Consider the following 20,237-nt stretch of genomic DNA (forward strand, 5'->3'; position numbering starts at 1 on the left):
CTTTTATATTATATTCATACATTACATACAAACTCATATATTTCAGATGTTTATTTTGTTTAATTTTGATGATTACAAATGACAACAAATGAAAATCTCAAATTCATCATATCAGAAAATTAGAATATTGTGAAAAGGTTCAAAATTGATGGCCCCTGGTGCCACACTCTAATCAGCTAATTAACTCAAACCACCTGCAAAAGCCTTTAAATGGTCTTTCAGTCTAGTTCTATAGGCTACACAATCATGGGGAAGACTGCTGACTTGACAGTTGTCCAAAAGACGACCATCGACACCTTGCACAAGGAGGGCAAGACACAAAAGGTCATCGCTAAAGAGGCTGGCTGTTCACAGAGCTCAGTGTCCAAGCACATTAATAGAGAGGCGAAGGGAAGGAAAAGATGTGGTCGAAAAAAGTGTACAAGCAAGAGAGATAACCGCACCCTGGAGAGGATTGTGAAACAAAACCCATTCAAAAATGTGGGGGAGATTCACAAAGAGTGGACTGCAGCTGGAGTGAGTGCTTCAAGAACCACCACACACAGACGTATGAAAGACATGGGTTTCTGCTGTCGCATTCCTTGTGTCAAGCCACTCTTGAACCACAGACAGCGTCAGAAGCGTCTTGCCTGAGCTAAAGAGAAACAGGACTGGACTGCTGGTGAGTGGTCCAAAGTCATGTTCTCTGATGAAAGTAAATTTTGCATTTCCTTTGGAAATCAAGGTCCCAGAGTCTGGAGGAAAAGAAGAGAGGCACTTCATCCACGTTGCTTGAAGTCCAGTGTAAAGTTTCCACAGTCAGTGATGGTTTGGGGTGCCATGTCATCTGCTGGTGTTGGTCCATTGTGTTTTCTGAGGTCCAGGGTCAACGCAGCCACATACCAGGAAGTTTTAGAGCACTTCATGCTTCCTGCAGCTGACCAACTTTTTGGAGATGCAGATTTCATTTTCCAACAGGACTTGGCACCTGCACACAGTGCCAAAGCTACCAGTACCTGGTTGAAGGACCATGGTATCCCTGTTCTTAATTGGCCAGCAAACTCTCCTGACCTTAACCCCATAGAAAATCTATGGGGTATTGTGAAGAAGAAGATGCAATACACCAGACCCAACAATTCAGAAGAGCTAAAAGCCACTATTAGAGCAACCTGGGCTATCATAACACCTGAGCAGTGCCACAGACTGATCGACTCCATGCCACGCCGCATTGCTGCAGTAATACAGGCCAAAGGAGGCCCAACTAAATACTGAGTGCTGTACATGCTCATACTTTTCATGTTCATACTTTTCAGTTGGCCAACATTTCTATAAATCCTTTGTTTTTATTGGTCTTCAGTAATATTCTAATTTTCTGATATGATGAATTTGAGATTTTCATTTGTTGTCATTTGTAATCATCAAAATAAAACAAAATAAACATCTGAAATATATGAGTTTGTATGTAATGTATGAATATAATATACAAGTTTCACTTTTTAAATGGAATTACTGAAATCAATCTACTTTTTCATGATATTCTAATTTTATGACCAGCACCTGTAAGTGAATATGAAAAGGGATTTTAATGCATGATAATAAATTAGTCTGTGTCTCTTCTGAAAAAATTTAAAAATCAATCCACTGGACTTTGTTTCCAAGTTTGAAAACATTTCTCTTCCCATCCAGGAAGATTTTTCAGTTCAAAATGTCAGAAATAGCACCTCTGTTGGGTTTAAATCCAGAGAAATGTGAGTTTAAGAGTTTAAGAGGACGAAATGATCAAACACAGACAGGGATTTGCAACGTCAGCCTTTGCACAAGGGAGAAGAACTGCTGGCTCACAACCAGCACCTTTTCTCACAGTTCCCTTCACAGCAGAGCCTTTTATTAACAGTTTACAACATAGTAGGGCGGGTCTTAAACAGAAGACCCTGTAATGATTATCTGGCAGGATGCAGGTCATAAGACAGTGTGACTCTGCCTCATGACCTACTGGCCGGAGGCAGGTCATAAAGGAAATGACCCTGAAATGACCATCTGGCTGGATGCAAGTCACACAACAGTGTGACTCTGCCTCATGACCTACTGGATGCAGGTCATAAAGGTTTATGACCCTCCTGATTGAATCACAGGACAGAAATGTAGCATCTTATTTCTTCAATGTTTCATTTGCACACACATTCATTTTATAATTGTAACCCTAACAACCTCCCTGTTCAGTCAAGCCAACTATTCCCTCTAACGACCCCCCTTTCAGAGACATAGGCAGGTATGGGGCATTGCAGGCTAACAAAGAAGCCAAACGACCCCCATTCCTAAGGGGGGGACCCGTTCATCCGTTTCTATTTGCATGTTTTCTAAACTAAAAACATGGGCTGCTGGATAAAACCTGGAACTAAACGCTATTTCTGACATTTTGAATTGAAAAAACTTCCTGGATGGAAGAGAAACGTCTGCAAACTTGGAAACAAAGTCCAGAGGATTGATTTTAACTTTTTTGGACCGACTCTGACCTGCATCACTGAAAATCTTCACCAGCATTCTGTGCCTCTTGTTTCCTCCATGTTTGGTGGAGATCAGGCATCTTTGTCTTTTCATTGGCATTAAAACATTTTTTTTAATGTTTTTTTTATCACACCACTTTGAGACAAGTGAATTCATGAATGAGAGAACTGTAGCGTAAATGCTCTCTTTTACTCATATCTGTTGAAATCATGGCCAATGGGAGGAAAATAAAAGCCAGAGAGCCTGATGGTGTTTAAATATTGAACAGATTGTGTCTCTGCTGTGGAGAGGTTGCCTTGTCCCCCTGTCATTTTCCCAACATTATCATTGTGTGCTTTTCCTGAATGCTGATATTTAACCCAGCATAGACGTTCACAACAGGTGCGCATCATTAAGTTGTTCAAACAGCGGGTGACCTTGCGATGTGAAGTCTGCGTCTCTGTGTCTAGAGGCATCACTGCAGCTTGTTTTGGTTCTTCAGAATATGGGTTTGGAAAGTGGTTCTGTGGTCTGGCTAGCAGGTGGCTGCTTCCATTTTATTTTTTAAAAGGTTCAACAGACAGGTTTTTTTTTTTTTTTTACTTGTCCTTTTGAATCAATAAAATCCTCTCAGGAGGTTTATAAGAAAAGATGGCGCTTTTTTAATCATTAGGAATTAGAGCAACATGCTGCAGAGAGAAATGAAAGAACATTAGGTACTTTGCTTAATGTGTTCTTATCAAAGACGGCTATTATATATGCATCATCTGAATATGAAATGATACTGAGAAAAACATGATGTTATTACCAGTGGCAGAGATATAAAGAAGAAAAACACACAAGCAAAATGGAGAAAATAATATCATCCCAGGCTCTGCACACTCATCCTCCTATCATCATATTAGCGGATATAAATCTACATTTGGATTCATGATAAAAAGTATTAACTGTTGGACTGAATGGTGCAGCGGCAGGAACAGCCTATTTTACTGCATTTCTTTTTCCATGTAAGGTAAGGCAATGTTTCCTCTCAGGATTAATGTTTGTCTTCAAAGTTCTTACAGAACTAACTGGCGTCTTCTATGGATTTCTCTAATTAACATTAATATTAATTATTAAGTCTTATGGAAAAAAAAGTTCCAGTTATACATTAAATAAAAAATTGCTGGCAAATTCTGCCTTTTATTGAGTGATTGGAAATGTGTATTTGAGCATAAAGCAATTAAAAAAAGGATGAATTTATATTTATGTACAGATGCATATGTATGTATAAAACAACAAAACAAAGATGAACAGAATATATGATAAAATAATTGACATCCACTGGGAGGGGAAAGAAGCAAATACTCCACTGTTACAAATATTGCACCCCTTTCTATATACATTAACCATAAATATCCAAATATTATATACACATCCTTATTTATATATCACAAAAAACAAGAAAATGATCGTTATAAATGTTATTGTGCTACCACCCCAACTTAGAAACACGGACTCAATTCTCCATTTTAAAATGCAACTCAAAACCCATCTGTTCAAGATTGCTTATTCTCTTTAAATATCAATTTCACTGTCACAGCCTCTGTATTTTTTAAATGTTTTTATTTTAATTTTTTCTGACACTGTTTTTATGCTTTTGTATGGTGACCTTGAGTGTCCAGAAAGGCGCCTTTTTAAATAAAATCTTTTATTATTAATTATTATTATAAATGTTATGCTCAGAGAGTAAGGACCCTGAATTCAGCCAGAACAGACAAGTGACATTTGAAGAATCCATAGTCAGAGATGAGATCCAAGGTCAGAGCCGGGTGGCTTACAGATCAGGCAGGGGTCAGTCAGGCTCGGGTTCCAAGAGGCAGAGCAGGTCAGGCAAACAGGCCGGCAGGAAGTCAGGAACGGAACGCTGGCATAAATCTCACCAATGGCTGGAAATAATCTGGCACTGATGTCTGGTCTGAAGGCTGGTTATATATTGATAGGTACAGGTGGCGTGTTAACTAGAACGGGGCAGATCTGAGCCGGTGTGTCTTCTGAGGAATCAGACCAGCATCAGTGATGAGATCACGATAATAAAATCAATTATTATCACATTATCATCAGTATAATCAAAATGTATATTTTCTTTCAGGAACCATCATCATTATATGTTTAATACTTTAACTCATTAATCAAAACTGGTTAATGAGTTAAAGATTGTTTTCCTTTAGCAGACTGGAGTTCTTCTGTTATGCAGAACCAGTTTTCAACCCTTTTAACCTTTAGTTGTTTTTGCTGCATTCAGAGTTTCTTCTTTTCATCTGCTTTGTGTTTTAGCAATCATTTATACTTTTACAGATTTAATTTTGGTGAGCTCATTGCTTTTTGTTTGCTGTGTATTTGTAGTGTGTTTGCATTTTTCAGCCCCCATAAATAAGCCTGTGAAATTGTATTTTAACCCTTTTTAAAACTATAAATGAATTTGTCTCAAATTGGCCCTTAAATATATCTTTAGACAGATTTTATTTGTCATTTTGTTTACACAAGTGTAAAACTAAAAGAAATTTTGTTTGGAAACAGCTCACTGGACAATTTCAGCTTTTTAAAAGTGCAGCCTTGAAAAATAGTAAAAATTACTGTAATTTTACTGTTCTAACTTCATACATATATATATATATATATATATATATGATAAAATATAAGAAATATAATAATAAAATACAATAGAATAACCTATTTTACCAAACATCCAGCAGTCTAATGGCGGTGGGGAAGAAGCTGCTGCAGAACCTGCTGGTCCTGCATTGAATGCTGTGAAGCCTCTTCCCAGAGGGCAGCAGGGAGAACAGTCCATGGTGGGGGGTGAGGGGTCATTGATGATGTCACGGGCTCGGGACACGCAGCGCTGGAATGAAATGTCTTTAATGCAGGGAGGGGGATATCTATTCACACTGTTTATACTGTTCGTCTCTGTTATCAGATCGCCACCTTCTGGTTGGCAGTCGCCATGACGGTAACCGGGGAGGTGGGACTTCAGCCATTACGACTCAACTGATCGCAGCGCTAACGGAGCAAACCAAACAGGGATGGGTGCCGGACCGAACCACTGTGTTCTGCTCCTGGGGAGGCACGGCCCTGGGGAACATTGGCTCCTACGAATGGGGAAAGGTCAGAGAAAAGAAGATTTGTTTGCTTTAATGCTAACCTTGGTGCTAAATGAAATCATGAAAAAGTCTGGGATCCCAAATGATGGTTAGATGGACAAAAAGTTAAGCTCTTGTTTTGTGGGCAGTAAAGTTTTTATGTGATCCTGAAATGCAGCCTTTCAGCTTCAATTTACGGCTGTTATGGTAAACATCTTTTGAATGACCCCATTAGGACATTTTTATTTGTTGTTTATTCAGGATAACAGCGTCGTCCTTCAAAGCAGCGCTGTGGCCTACGTGAGTCTGAACTCTCCAGTTCGAGGGACGGAGGCTCTTGGAGCCACAGCATCTCCGACTCTGCTGCAGCTCACTTCAGATATTCAGAGGGTAAAAAAATTCCTTCTGCTGAATTTTCTGCACAATGCTTCACAACGCACTCCACTATGGGCTTCCTGACAGAAACAGATCAAACATGCATAAATCTATTATTTATTGATATTGTCATACTTAAGGGCAGCATATGTGTCATGCTTCTGTGTTATATATTTGATTCATTTATATATATAGTTAGTTAACAACACATTTTATATCAAAGCAATTTGCAGAGATTCGATCAGATTGATTCAGTTTTCAATCCAAGGAAAACCAACTGATTGCATCGACTCAAGACACACTCCTTTCGGATGAGCTGGCGGTAGCAGTAGACAGAGCTTGCATTGTGTTTCTGACTCTACATCAGTCTCGCAAACCAAGCATGCATGCAGTGACAGTGGAGAGGAAAAACTCCCTTTTAACAGGAAGAAACCTCCAGCAGAACCAGGCTCAGTGTGAGCGGCCATCTGCCGAGGCCGACTGGGGTTCAAGGAGACAGAAGCAGACATAGAAAAAGAACATAGAAGTTCTGATCTAAAAATGTGCTGCTGCCATCAACACCTTTGTTTCTAGATGTTGGAGCTTGGCCTGTTTTCCAGTGTAGTCCTGTTTCTCTCACTGTGACCAACTGGATTTGCTCTCTTCATCCTCTGACATGGGAGCTGGCTCGGAGCTCGTCTGCCTGGCTGTGTGTTTCCTGGACGGGGCCGCCTGTGGAGCTGGTTGACAGTTGCCTTTTGTATCTATGCTTCTTTTTCTATGTCTGCTTCTGTCTCCTTGAACCCCAGTGGGCCTCAGCAGATGGCCGCTCACACTGAGCCTGGTTCTGCTGGAGCATGAGATCGGTGCGGCATCAGCAGTGATATGGTCACTGTGTCTGACTGTCATGGTGATGATGGAGCTGAGTCGAGGGAAAAGCTCTAAATTTGCTGATTGATCTACGTTTCCGCCCTCACTTATGGTTCATGAGATCTGGGTAATGACCGAAAGGACAAGATCGCAAATACAAGCGGCCAAAATTAGTTATTTTTGCAGGGTGGCTTGGAGCACCCTTTCAGATCGGGTGAGGAGCTACCTGGGAGGAGCTCGGAGTAGAGTGGCTGGTCCTCCACGTCGAAAGGAGCCAGATGAGGAGGCTCAGGAATCTGTTCTGGATGCCTCCTGGTCGCCTCCCTCAGGACGTGATCCAGGAATGTCATTCCCAATGGGCCTGATGGCCTGGTGTCGCCTCGGGGAGCAGCTGGAGGAGGCGTGTGGATCAGGGAGTCTGAGCATCTCTGCTTAGACTGCTGCCTACATGACCCGGATAAAGAGGATGGATGGATGGATGGATGGATGGATGGATGGATGGATGGATGGATGGATGGATGGATGGATGGATGGATGGATGGATGGATGGATGGATGGATGGATGGATGGATGGATGGATGGATGGATGGATGGATGGCATTAAACAGTGTGAATGTAAACAGAAATCTTCATTTTGTATACATTTATAAATATTGTCATTGTGAAATCTTATCAGATTTCTTTCAACCTTCCCATTCTGTCACACAAGGAAGATATCTACTTAAAGTCTTTCCTAAAAATGTGATTTTTAGCCTGATTATGCCAAATAATTCTTCTAAAATCTTCAATTGCAAAGTAATCAAAGTTATTTTTTCTCCAGTTTCTATATTTGAGAAAACAGAATAAAGTAATCTATCTATGACAGAACCACCTCACAGGTCACAAGCTTTTAGACTCCAAACTACAGTAAAACACCTAATGGCTTCCTGTCAGCTGGCAACTAGTTCTACACACCAGGAAACTTGGTGATGTCATTCCTCTGACAGGACGTTGCACAGAAGGGGGGCTGCAGTTGGTGAATATAAAAAATGTCTTTACTCTAAAAAAAAACGTATTTCACACAAAGATCTATTCCAATACCGTATCATTTCTTTTTTTTCAGCTTTTTTATTATCATTCTACTGTCATAAGTACAGAACAACGAAATGATCTCTGCATTTAACCAATCCTCGGGGAGCAGCCATTGTGTGGCGCCTGGGAAGCCGTGTGGGGTTAAGGGCAGGGACCCAGAGTGACTTGAATTCAGAACCTCTAGATTCCAAGCTCTATGCCCTAACCACTAGGCCACCAGTCCCCTAATATGGGAAGTTAACTAGAAATAAATGTTATAATTTAGTCCTTAAAGCTGCAGTCTGTAACATTGAGAAGAGAGCAGACTTCAACTGAAAATTTGAAGAAAAACAGGTTTCACGTCACTCCCCCACCCTCTCTGCTTCACTCATGCCCCACCTCCAAGCCCCATCCCTCTCACAGCATCTGTGCGGCTACCGCATGCGACCAGAAGCGTCCAAGCAGCGTACGCGGCATGGAGTGTGAACCGGTAAGAGCGATAACACTCACCTCCAAGCAGCTAAATATAAGATGCTGGTTATACCGAAGTTTGCCGTGTAAGCAGTTGTCGGCAGGGGCAGTAAGGGCAGTTTCTCTTTCGCTGGTGGCTGTCGCTCCGCCATGACTTCCACGCACGTCCTCCTGACTGCGGCAGCCGGGCGGCAGCGGCAGGTTAAGCGGTGAGGGGGGGGAGCTGTGATTGACACTCCATCAGACGCTCCTCTGGCTGTGATTGGTTGTTTTGACTCGTCCCGAATTATTCTTTCCAGATTGAAATACAGGCAGTAGGCGGGACCAATTGAAGCAGTTTTTTTCACAGGTTACATATCACATGTACTGCTGTCTGGGCATAGGGACAGTTTTAGCCAATATGACAAAAAAGTGATTTTTAAAAACTTACAGACTTCAGCTTTAATAAATCTCGTTTTTACTGATGCAGTGTGACGGTGTGGCGTTGAATCTGTTTCTCAAGGCTTGCAGTTGGAGGAATCTCACTGCTGAAGGATATTGTGTATTGTTTCAATCCCTCAATCCCTCCCGGCATCACAACCACTGTGGTTCTGGTGAAAAATGTGAAGTGGTTACCATGGAGGGGATTGTGTTTCATTGTTGTTGCAAGCAAAAAAGACAATTGTTAAAGGGGTGATAGAATGATTCTATAGGGTATCTGGTCCTTCAGGTCTCTAATAGGGTGATAGAATGATTCTATAGGGTATCTGGTCCTTCAGGTCTCTAATAGGGTGTGTAATAGAGACTGACACGGGAGTGGATTTTCACTCCTGTCTCGTCCCACTCCCACAGAAAAAAATTGTGTCCCGTCCCGATCCCGGGCCAGAGTAGAAATCCCATCCCGCTCCCATTCAGAATGACTCCCGCTCCTGCACCCCTCCCATTCTGGTTGTTTTTGAGCGCGGGTGAAAAACTCAGAGCGGAAGCACTGTTGGTTTTTGGGTCGTGTAGTTTCTTTTGACTCGCATTATAGTGTAGGCTTCAAGGAAAAAAACGACAAAATGGCGGCGCCAGTACTGGATTTTTTTTCTTTCTATTTTATTTTATTTTTTGGCATCGATCTTAGTTTTTTTTAGTTACTATCGGTTTGCTCCCGCTCCCGTCTGCTCCCGTTAATGTTTAATCCTGTACCGTCCCGATCACGTGATCGTTACTAATACTGACTCCCATCCCACGGGAATCCCGAAAAAATGTCAGTCTCTACTGTGTAACATTGGTTGGGCTGAAAATGTCCTATTAGCTGTTCTATGAGCCCTAATGCAGCCTGGTTAAAAGCCCTAGAATGAAACCACAGGTTTTTCTTCCTTTTATGGTTTGATCATGAATATTTAGATGAGCTGTGCTCTGATTGGTTGGTTTACAACGAGCCAAGCTGCTGAGCAAAGACGCATCATAGCAACAAGCACTCACTCACTGAAACATCATTGATATGGTAGGGGGACCAGACGTCCTCTTTTTCCTGGACATGTCCTACTTTTCATACCAAAAAAAAAAAATCCAGATAAGAATTTTAAAATCGTCCAGGATTTTGGTCGACTACAGTGCAGCATGTAGTGGAAACAGAGAGCCAGCGGGGGGCGGAGCGACCGAATCCAACCCGGTGACAGTAGTCTGGACACTGGCGGCCCTGTGAAGCATGGTAAGGCATGCGGGGGGGCAGCATACCATCACCGGGTCGGGTTCGGTCGCTCCGTCCCCCGCTGGCTCCCTGCCACCTGCATGTAAACCAGTATGTCCCTTTCTCCTTTATCCCGTCACTTGTACACATGACAACTTCAGCCGTTACCCAGTGAAATGATACGAAGGGAGAAAAGGAAAAGTGCCTGCTCTTGAAGTGCCATCTGTTCAGTGAAAGGAGGAGAATAACACTTTCTATTGGATCTAAATAAAGCAGGATTCATTCCAACCCAGGCAACATATAAACATGCGAAGACCAGCCGACTGCAGCAGCTCCGTTTCCTCCTCCTTTTGCCGATCTGATCAGCCCTCGCAGGTATTTTCCTGATTTTCTGCAGTCGCTTTTTCCTTGGAGAAAAATTTGCTCCTTCATTATAAAAACACAGATCTTCCTCATCAAAGGGACGCTCAGTCCCTTTCTCCCCGTCTCCTGCTCACCAAGCATTACATCCCTCTCTCCTCACCTTCCTTGTTCTAATATCACTTCTTAATCTCCTCTTACAACAGCTGGGCTCTGCATCCCCACACCTTTTGATTTACATCATTAAAGTCTCCCACTCACTTCTCTGGCTGCTTTTTTCTTTTTAGCTTGAAATGAACACTAACGATATTTGTTTCCTCGTCATTTATCCACAGAGAATATCAGCCTTTTAACCATGGATCTAGAAAGAGCCCTGGTTTAAAAAGCGAAAGGCTGCGGTTGCCATTAGTGCGGTTGCCCCTCTGCTGTAGCTTAGAGTAATTAGCAGGAAGGCCCAGCCTGCTTTGTTCCACATAATGAAGAGAGAAACATGATCTGATTTTTAAAATAGCATCTGAACTCTGAAACTTTTTCAAAAAATCACTGTTCTGCTGTGACTTAATGAACTCAGTGCAGCAACACTTTCCTCAATCCTCACGAGGAAACGTCGTCCTTCCAGTTTACTCAATTAAAGGGAAAAGTGAATAAATGATTCCAAGCGAACTGTTGTGATCCAGCTTTTTATTTTTTGTTATACAGGAAGTGATATTCTTCAGCTGAACAATAGTTAATGACAGTAGCATATAAATAATTGACTCATGGTGTGTTCACATGTAAAGCTTTTTGGTTTACCCTCAGGTTTACATGTCAGTCAGTAGCATATATGTTGGAATTAATCTGGATTAATCTAGATTAAAATGGCTCATTTGAATTCTACCAAAGGGCAGAATCATTATTAGTCCCTTGTGGGAATTTTTTTTCTTGCAGTGCAACCGTTAACAGAAGCAAGAAAATGAGATTGTACGTACAAATAAGATATAACAATAAGATAAGGATAAGAACAAAATAAGGATGATATGTGCGTTGCACCTAAATAATAAGTAAAAGTCTTTGAACAGGTTTCTCATGTGGCGCATTAGACCAGGAAACTGCTAGAGAAGCTTTTCTACAATGAAAACTGGTGATAAAAATCAATAATATTCAATAAGATGTATTTGTGTTCAATCAGATAAACATGAATTGTGAACTGTAGGCCTTCATATTAGGTCATGATGAACTGTTTGCTTTTTCCACCAGTCACTCAGGCAGACCAACTTTGGGTTTGAGAATAATATTAAAATCTGTGGTCAGAATGTCTCCTGTTGTACGAAGTTCCCGAGGTTTTTAAAAATGTATCATATGAAACTCTAGAATTGAAATAGGCTAAATAGACACCACAGAAACTACTTTTTCAAAAAGCATCCAACTTTACCCACATGGTGAAAATGAAATTTTAAATGACAGAACATTGCCTACCCACAGGGAAGGAGTTCCAGCTGGCATTGATGAGGCGCACAGTAACGCTTCCACCAAATTCTCATCTTTCGCATCTTTCTCTGCGGCGTGCTGGTCATGTGTTCTCCTCATGGAAGTTCGCCTTGCAGGTAGTTTGTAAGGTGGCTGACCTGTGGCCGCCTGGAGAACAAGCTCGAGCCAAGCATTTCCAACCACGCTGATGGGCGTTCTTAAAAATACATTTTCCCTGAACCAGGCGGCTTTATAGCAGAGTCCATGTTAGTGCGTCATGTTCAATGTGTTAACAGTAGACCCACAAGACTGATTGTTTCTCACCCCCAGATATACACCCATGCTGTCATCGCTATAGACCCAGCTCCCAAACCAAGTTTGAGAATGGATTATGTTTATCGCTCGAGAACAGTCTGATGTTAATGCAGATCATAATCCTGGATGCTTGACTACGCTTTCTGCGCAGCGTCACCACTAAGTGAACACCTAAAGTGTGGCTGCCTTTTACAGTTGCCTTTTGTATCTATGCTTCTTTTTCTATGTCTGCTTCTGCCTCCTTGAACCCCAGTGGGCCTCAGCAGATGGCCGCTCACACTGAGCCTGGTTCTGCTGGAGGTTTCTTCCTGTTCAAAGGGAGTTTTTCCTCTCCACTGTCGCTACAAGCATGCTTAGTGTGAGGGATTGCTGAAGAGTCAATGAGTCGATGCAATCAGCTGGTTTTCCTTAGATAGAAAACTTTGAATCAATCTGACTGGATGATCTGGTGAACTGGAGAGTGACCTGAGATGACATGATGTGAATTGGCGCTATAGAAATACACTGAATAGAATTGAATGAAAATAACTCTGACATCCTCCCTGAAGCCTTCCACAGTCAGCAGGGGTGGGGTGGGGGGTGGGGGGGGCATGGAAGGGAACCAAGGTTCTTCTGTGGAAAATCTTAAATAGAAAAAAAAAATGAAAATCAAAAAAAGGTGAGAAAAACATAATAGGGACAGAAGATAATATAAATACCACATGAATAAATGAAACTAAGAAGAGAAAAAAAACTATAGTAAATAAACATCTTTGTCCTAAAAAAAAACCCTGAAACCAGTTTAGATGCAGGTTTCTGATCACTATCCTTTTGCAACAATAAACTACAAGAATATTTGTGATGCTATCTGCTTTTAGGATAAATAAATTTTCCTTTTCCATGAATTCATCCACCTGTTAAATATAATGTGCATGATGCTGCCATCACCGTGCTTCACAGTTGGGCTGAGCAGGAGTTTTAAACATGATACATATTTTAACATATTATGATTTCTATAATAAAACATTCTTCCAATTATGCGTTTTAATCCTGGAATAGAACCAATTCAACCATTTGTTTATGTAATATATTCCCAATGAGGACTTTTAAGGCTATCTTATCTTTTATTTTTACACATTCTATAATATATTTTGGCTTACAACAAACAAGGTTATCTACACATATTGGAGCCCTTAATTAGTTTGTCAGCTCATATAACAACATATATGCAAAACAAATTAGCCATTCAGACTTTGACGTTATCATTATGTCATCAACAAGAAGCTGTTTGTTCACTATTAAAAATAAATGAATGCATGAGTAGCAGAGCAAAATAATAATAAAAAAAACTATCTTACTTTTTTATTTCCTCTCCACTGTCGCTACAAGCATGCTTAGTGTGAGGGATTGCTGAAGAGTCAATGAGTCGATGCAATCAGCTGGTTTTCCTTAGATAGAAAACTTTGAATCACTGGATGATCTGGTGAACTGGAAAGTGACCTGAGATGACATGATGGGAATTGGAGCTATAGAAATAAACTGAATAGAACTGAATTTGTGAGCAGGACCACAAGATACTTGTACTCCTCCGCTTTAGGCAGGAACGTTCCTTCAACCTGAAGAAGGAAACAACTTTTCTCCCAGTGGAGAACCATGACTCCAGCCTTAGAGGAGCTGATTCTCATTCCAGTGGTCGTGAACCGGCCCAGTAAAGGCTGGAGGCCCCAGCAGGAGGGAGAAAGCACAAGCATGTCAGACGCAAATAAAAATCCTGTCCATAAATAATTGTTGTAAACAGGAGTGGGTACAGAGGAGCCCCCTGGTGGAGACAGACGGCACTGAAAGCAGACTGTAAATTACAGAAATCAACACAAGGGGTCTTCAAGCTAAGGGCTGATGGATGCGTGTCTTTTATCTGCCTATCTTTTCACTTTTATGAGACGTACCTTTAAGGTATATTGCTGCTTTGTCCCAAAAAGGAAGCTTTACTCTCACCGCTATGATCAGAAGCAGAATCACCAAAGTTCCTAAGAATTAGATTCTTGTTGCAGTCCTCAAAGCCTAAAGTCATTATATTGAGAAATTCAATGTGGTTTATAACACAAAGAGAGAAATAAGAAGTAACGTTTTTAGGTATTGATAGCGCTGAATGCATGTTTTGCTTCACTGCAAAAATGATCTAGAAATAAGTAAAAATGTCTTAAATTAAGTGTATTCACCCTTAATTTGAGTAGGTAAATGAAATAGTTTGCCAATGGAATGAGTAATTTTACTCTTGAAATAAGATAATTAGATAATATGCACTTGAAATAAGACAATGCAATTGTGTTTTCTTATTTTAAGTGTAAATTGTTGTGTTCCATTGGCAAAATGTCTCTTTTACCTCCTCAATTCAAGAACAAATGCACTTATTTTAAGAAAAAATGACTTATCTAGATTTAGATTTTTTGCAGTGTTGACAGCAGTGTAGCTGACCAATCAGAATCTAAGGTAAAGGTGAAAGGTTTAACCACTGTGACTCAAGGATGTGTGCTTTCTGCAGAAAGGTGAGCTGGCCTGTAGAAATTCTTCATGGAGAGAATTTAGTCCTAATCTCTTTGTCACTTTTTCTTCCAAAAATAGCATTTTTTCTTGAATTGAGGAGGTAAATGAGACAATTTGCTAAAGGATCAAGTTAATTTACATTTAATATGAGAATAAAACAATGTAATTGTAATTCTTGTTTACCTGCTCAAATAAAGGATGAATACAATTATTTGAAGACATTTTTACCCATTTATGATCCTTTTTAAAGTGCAGGTTTGACCTGATTTGGGGGGGGCTGACAAGAACAACAAAGTTTAGTTCAGTTTATTTTAAGTCGAAGGACAGAAAACTGCAGAGGAAGCCCTGAGTACGATCAGGTTCTCTTTCTCTGAAAAGTTAACGCTCATTTCTTCACATAAAGGGTTTTATTTGTAAAAACAAAAAAAGGACTTTCCTCCACAAATAACCACTTTTCTTTTTTATCAAATATATTGAGAGTTTTGACAATAATTCAAATTAGAGGCTCAACAGATAAAACAATTATGTGTAAAACAGCTTCACTCTTGAGCCTCAGAAGATGTTTGCTGAGATATGCAGAAGATAACTCCGTCGATTGCTGTTCTTAGACGGGGAATTGATCCGTCTAAGAGAAATGGCTCCTTCTTCGGTAGAACATCCATAAAACACTGTTAACGGTTACAGTAACAGAAACCTGACGTTAACCTTGATCAGAGGCAGGGGCGGATTTAGGAAATTTGGGGCCCTAGGCAAAGACAGGCAGGGGGGCCCCTGAGAAGAAAACCCATAAAACAGCCCCATTCTACAGATAGAGAAATGTTAATAGAATAGACATCCATTATTTGTTCTAGGTTTTCTCCCTCTCTTCTTGTCCCTTTTTCCTCTCAATTTATCAGCGTTCTGATGGCATTTTAGCCAAAGGATTTTTATCAAAAACATAATTAATGTGCACAAATAAGGATTAGTTGTATTAACCATACATGGAAACAGAGTTTTATGGGGCCCCCAGAACTTGGGGCCCTGGGCAACTGCCTAGTATTGCCTAATGGTAAATCCCCCCCTGATCAGAGGTAACTGGCCTCTAGGCAAATAAGGGATCAATCAGAGAGAAAGCAGAAAAAAAATAGTGAGGATTTTTCTCTAAAAAGAAAACAGAACAGAGTTAAAGTCAGCAGTTGCCATGACATTGACTTCATGTTGGGAAGAAGCTCGGCTGAATGCAGAGGCACTGAGTGGGAACAAATATCAAGGGATAAAGAATCAAAAAGAGTCCTATTTGTGTTTGTAATTATGCTTTCAGTAACACTGTCCAGAAAAAACAACCGGTCTAAAAACAGTCTTTGGGTGATTTATATCATCTATGGGAAGAAGAAAACAAAATGGAAAGAAACGCAGGAATTCATCATTGGATTAGTTAAACAGAGCTACAAATACTAAAGTCCCTTTAAAACAACAGAGGATATGAAGAATATGTGATAAAAGGTAAAACATACTGGGTTAGAAACGTCCCCTAAGATTCTAACATTTTTTTTTTATTATTGCATCGCTGTGAGCTTCTACCAAACAGTCCATGAATAAGGTTAGTAGCTTTATTAGAGATATTTGCAGCCCAAAACCACACCTCCCAATATGTAGAAATGCTTTGGAATATAATCCATCTTGTTTGCACAATGGCTTTATTACATGCTACTTATCTTACTTAGAGCTTGTCTTCCAAACCTAAATGCTAATGGTCTGATAGCGTTGAAATGGGTGCTAAGGAACCAATTATAGTAAAAAATGCTTGCTCTTTGGTTTGGGAATGTAGATGGGAAAGGTGAGACATTAGGCTGGTAAATGGACTAAACACGTAAGCAACAAGAGAAAGCAGAGTAGGAAGAAAGAAACAATGGAGAGAAGCTGTGCTTTAAAGGAAAAGTCCGGCCAGGAAGGAATAACCAGTGGATCATTATTTATACCTAAAACCTTTAAGTTCGCACTGATTTGATGAATTTAGTGTTAATCAAAAAAATTGGTAAGCCTAGCGCCATTCTCCCCGCTTTCCAAGCTAAATCAATGGGAACTACTAGACACATCTGCAATCAACAACAATTATTGAAGATTTCCAGAGGACTTCACCATTGAAATTCACCAGAGCTATAGTGAAACTGACAATGCCCACGTGCATGGCAGCTGGATGCTGGAATACATCGGGTAAAAGTGAAAAAAAAAGAGTTATTCCACCTTTCTGATTCCTGATCCTCCACGGACGGGTTGGTCGTTGGATCGCCAACTTGAAGAGGGAGGATTTGCCATCGAACTTCTGGCCAGAGAAAAAACCCGTAATATGTAGCCAACATTTGGAAGAAGAATGTTTTCAAGATGACTTGGATAATAGCGCGTTGTGACAAACACCAGATACAGCACTGGGACTTGATCAACAGCCGATACCGCACCGTGACAATGTCACTAACCAGTAGGTGGCAGTAGTGTTCTTTGACAAACATGGATGCCTCCAGTAAAGCACATTCACATGAAAATCACTCTGAATTAAAAACACTGATCATTTATTGAACAGGATGGAATCATTTCAGATTTAAAGAACTTTCTGAAGTTTGGATTCTGAATAAGAGCGACTTTTCCTTTAGTTAGGCCTTTTTATTCAGATTAAGCTCTCATTTATCCTTTACATCTTAAAGTTAATCAACAATTTGAGCTTTTTTTTTTCAGTTACTGGAAATTTGTATCATTGATTTGTACATTTTAAACCACATATTTACATTCGTCAAGGAGGCTATGTTTTTAGGAAAGTTTGTGTGTGTGTGTGTGTGTGGTGGGGGGTATGGTCTGCCTGGATAAGTTGAAGAATTGTGGACGGATTTGAATGAAACTTTTATCAGACGTGTTTACATTTCCAATAAACAACCAGAGCAGACTTGTGCGTTCTTCAGACTGACCGCTTCCCCAGAATGCCCCGCGGCCGCAGCTTGATTCCAGACAGCGCTCACAGTGGTTTTGAAATCGTTTGAGGCGATAACATTATACATTGAAGCCTCCCTGTGTGGTCTGTTTACAGAGTTAGTGCGAAATAAAAAAAAAAAGTCAGACGTTGAGCGGACCAGAGTGACCAGCAGACCTCCGAGGGTAACCACAGCCAGGGCTAAATTTACCCCGTCTGTAGTGCACTTCTCTCGGTCTAGTTATGTGTGAACTACCGCTCGTTCTGATGGCGTTTTTTTGCTTTAATTCGGCCAAACGTTCAATTTTTTTTAATGTTTTTTAAGCTTTAGAAATTAAAAATATTGTTTTCAAAATGTTTTGTGTAGGGAATAAATAGTTTTGACTGTTAAAAAAATGCTAAAGAACGTTGCATGTGATGACGTCACGAGTACGCTTCTGCTCCAATACACATACGTGCTTGCGTGCTCGCGTTCTCGTCAAGTCCGATCTTCCCGCGTTCTCGCCTAGAACGGACTTGACGAGAATTCAATAAATTTCTCAATGAATTGAGAAACGGCCACTATTTCTGGGCAAAAATGGCCGCTCCCAGACTCAGTGATCAAGACGAAAATTGTTTTTAATTTTATCTGATTAACGTTAAAATCCTTTAATCACTGCGAACGTATTAGTTTCAGGTATAAATAATGATCCATTGATTATTCCTTGATGACCAAACTTTTACTAAAGTTTCAGCTACAATCAATCATGTGGAAACGTTCTTAATTTTAAGGCAGAGTTTGTAAAACAGAATAAATAGAGAAGATGCAATGAAACAGCTTATTTCCTATTAATCACCTTAAAACAGTTATGGTTATAACAGATGGATGTTTGTGTGAAAAAGAAAGATGCAAAAGGAAGGAAGGAGCTGCAGCGGATCAAAGCCAGAGGAGACATGGCAGAGGGAATATTAAACTGGTCGGGGTTCTGTGTCTGTGGAGTCTAGCACCTGTGCTTCGTCAACTTCAACCTGACGGAGAAGGAGTTGAAATCCATTCCTCAGAGACACGTTACACCCTCTGGTTCAGATTAAGGATTCATAGGGCAGCTGTATAATGAGACCAAACACACTTCAAAGTTACGTCTCATTACTATGCATTGTGTGTGCTTCTGTTTTCTTTTATTATTTGTGTCGCTGAAAGTCATGAAGCTGACGAAGCCTGTCCTTTATGGTTTCCCCAAACACTTATTTTCTGTTTCAACTGCAGCAGCAGTCAGGGAAAAATCTCACAACACATAAAAATAACAAGCTAGCTGTTAGGCTACCAGTACATCCGTTAACATCCAACATGTTTGAGGTTTGATAATTGACACAACTTATATTCCACAAATGGTTTTGTTATGCAGACTCGTTTCTTGTATTTTAAAGCCCCTGGAGGTAGCTTTACAAGGCCTGGCTTTATACGCAGTAAGTGATCAATCAGAGCCCCGCCCTGTTTGTACATACAGCAGTTTGCTGTTTTTTTTCATCCTCTTGGTCGGAGTTAATTTCCGTTTATTATAAGAGAGAAAAAAATGTTGAGCTTTCTTTCTTTCCACCTTTCATTGACCCATTGAAGATGTATTTCCTACAAGAAACAAACCATTTGAGTGAACTGAACAGTTGTAAAATTTATCTCTGCCACAGTTAGGAGGACATGGGGTCTGTTTCATGAAGCAGGTTCAACAAACTCAGATTCAAATCAGCAACTCTAAATTGATCTAGACTAAAGTTGGGAACCCTAGTTTTCAGTTTCCTAACGGCCGCCATCAATCAGTTCAGTCAACTCTAAGTAGGTCCACTAAGAGTTGACCACGTGCGTAATGAGTATGAAAAGGAAATCCAAAAGACACGCAGCAGAATATAATGGTGAGAAGATTAAACGCAAAAATATCTCCATCCCTTATGTTGCTGGAATCTAAATAACTCTAGAGGATTTTCTCCAAACACAAAATCCCAGAACATTTCAAACCAAACAGACCCTCAAACAGAGACTAGTTCATCCTAAAGACCTAATCTGAGCAGAGTGTCTGCAGGTCAATGCAGTGAGGAATGCTCTGATCTTTATATTAGAGAAACCAAACAACCTCTCCACAGACGCATGGCCCAACACAGAAGAGCGCCCTCCTCTGGACAAGACTCTGTGCTACATCTACACCTGATGGACAAAGGACATTCTTTGGAGGACCAGAATGTTCTTGAGATGCTTATTTGTGCAAATATGGCTGCTTTGGATGTTTCAGAAACTTTTAGTCTACTGGGATGTTTTGAACAATTATTTCTCAGATTTACACAGAATAGTTTACATCAAGTGAAAACATCTAATGGACAGTGGCTGTCTCAGGCTACTTATGACTGCTTCAGTCTGGATGTGTACCATGTTCAGTCTTACCAGATAGATTAGACAGATTAGTGGTTTTTCAGCCCAAACATCTGTTAAAAACCACCACATCACTCAGCAACTCGCCCAATTAAAATATGGTTATATTTACTGTGAACATGACTGTTGCTGATGTCCATCCATTCCGTGTTAGTCCAGTTCGCACATCCAACAACCTTGACAGGATCGGCCCATGAGATTTCTGGACTTGTCTTTCAGCAGAGCATTAATACAGGACAGGGGGAGGAGTTTAATTGAACCAAGAGCTAA

General features: G+C 40.5%; 1 protein-coding gene across 1 annotated transcript in view; it reads left to right on the forward strand.

The window, feature by feature from the left end:
• Positions 1-4,251: 4,251 nt before the first annotated feature.
• Positions 4,252-20,237, forward strand: part of LOC119778239 (inactive N-acetylated-alpha-linked acidic dipeptidase-like protein 2) — a 118,091-nt gene continuing 102,105 nt past the window's right edge. Inside the window, exons 1-3 of the mRNA XM_038277391.1 lie at positions 4,252-4,330; positions 5,423-5,610; positions 5,847-5,975. Coding sequence (XP_038133319.1) covers positions 4,252-4,330; positions 5,423-5,610; positions 5,847-5,975 — 396 coding nt within the window. The remainder of the gene's footprint in view (positions 4,331-5,422; positions 5,611-5,846; positions 5,976-20,237) is intronic.

This window comes from Cyprinodon tularosa, unplaced genomic scaffold (genome assembly GCF_016077235.1).
Source record: "Cyprinodon tularosa strain WSP-4 unplaced genomic scaffold, ASM1607723v1 ctg1308, whole genome shotgun sequence".
Lineage (NCBI taxonomy): Eukaryota > Metazoa > Chordata > Actinopteri > Cyprinodontiformes > Cyprinodontidae > Cyprinodon > Cyprinodon tularosa.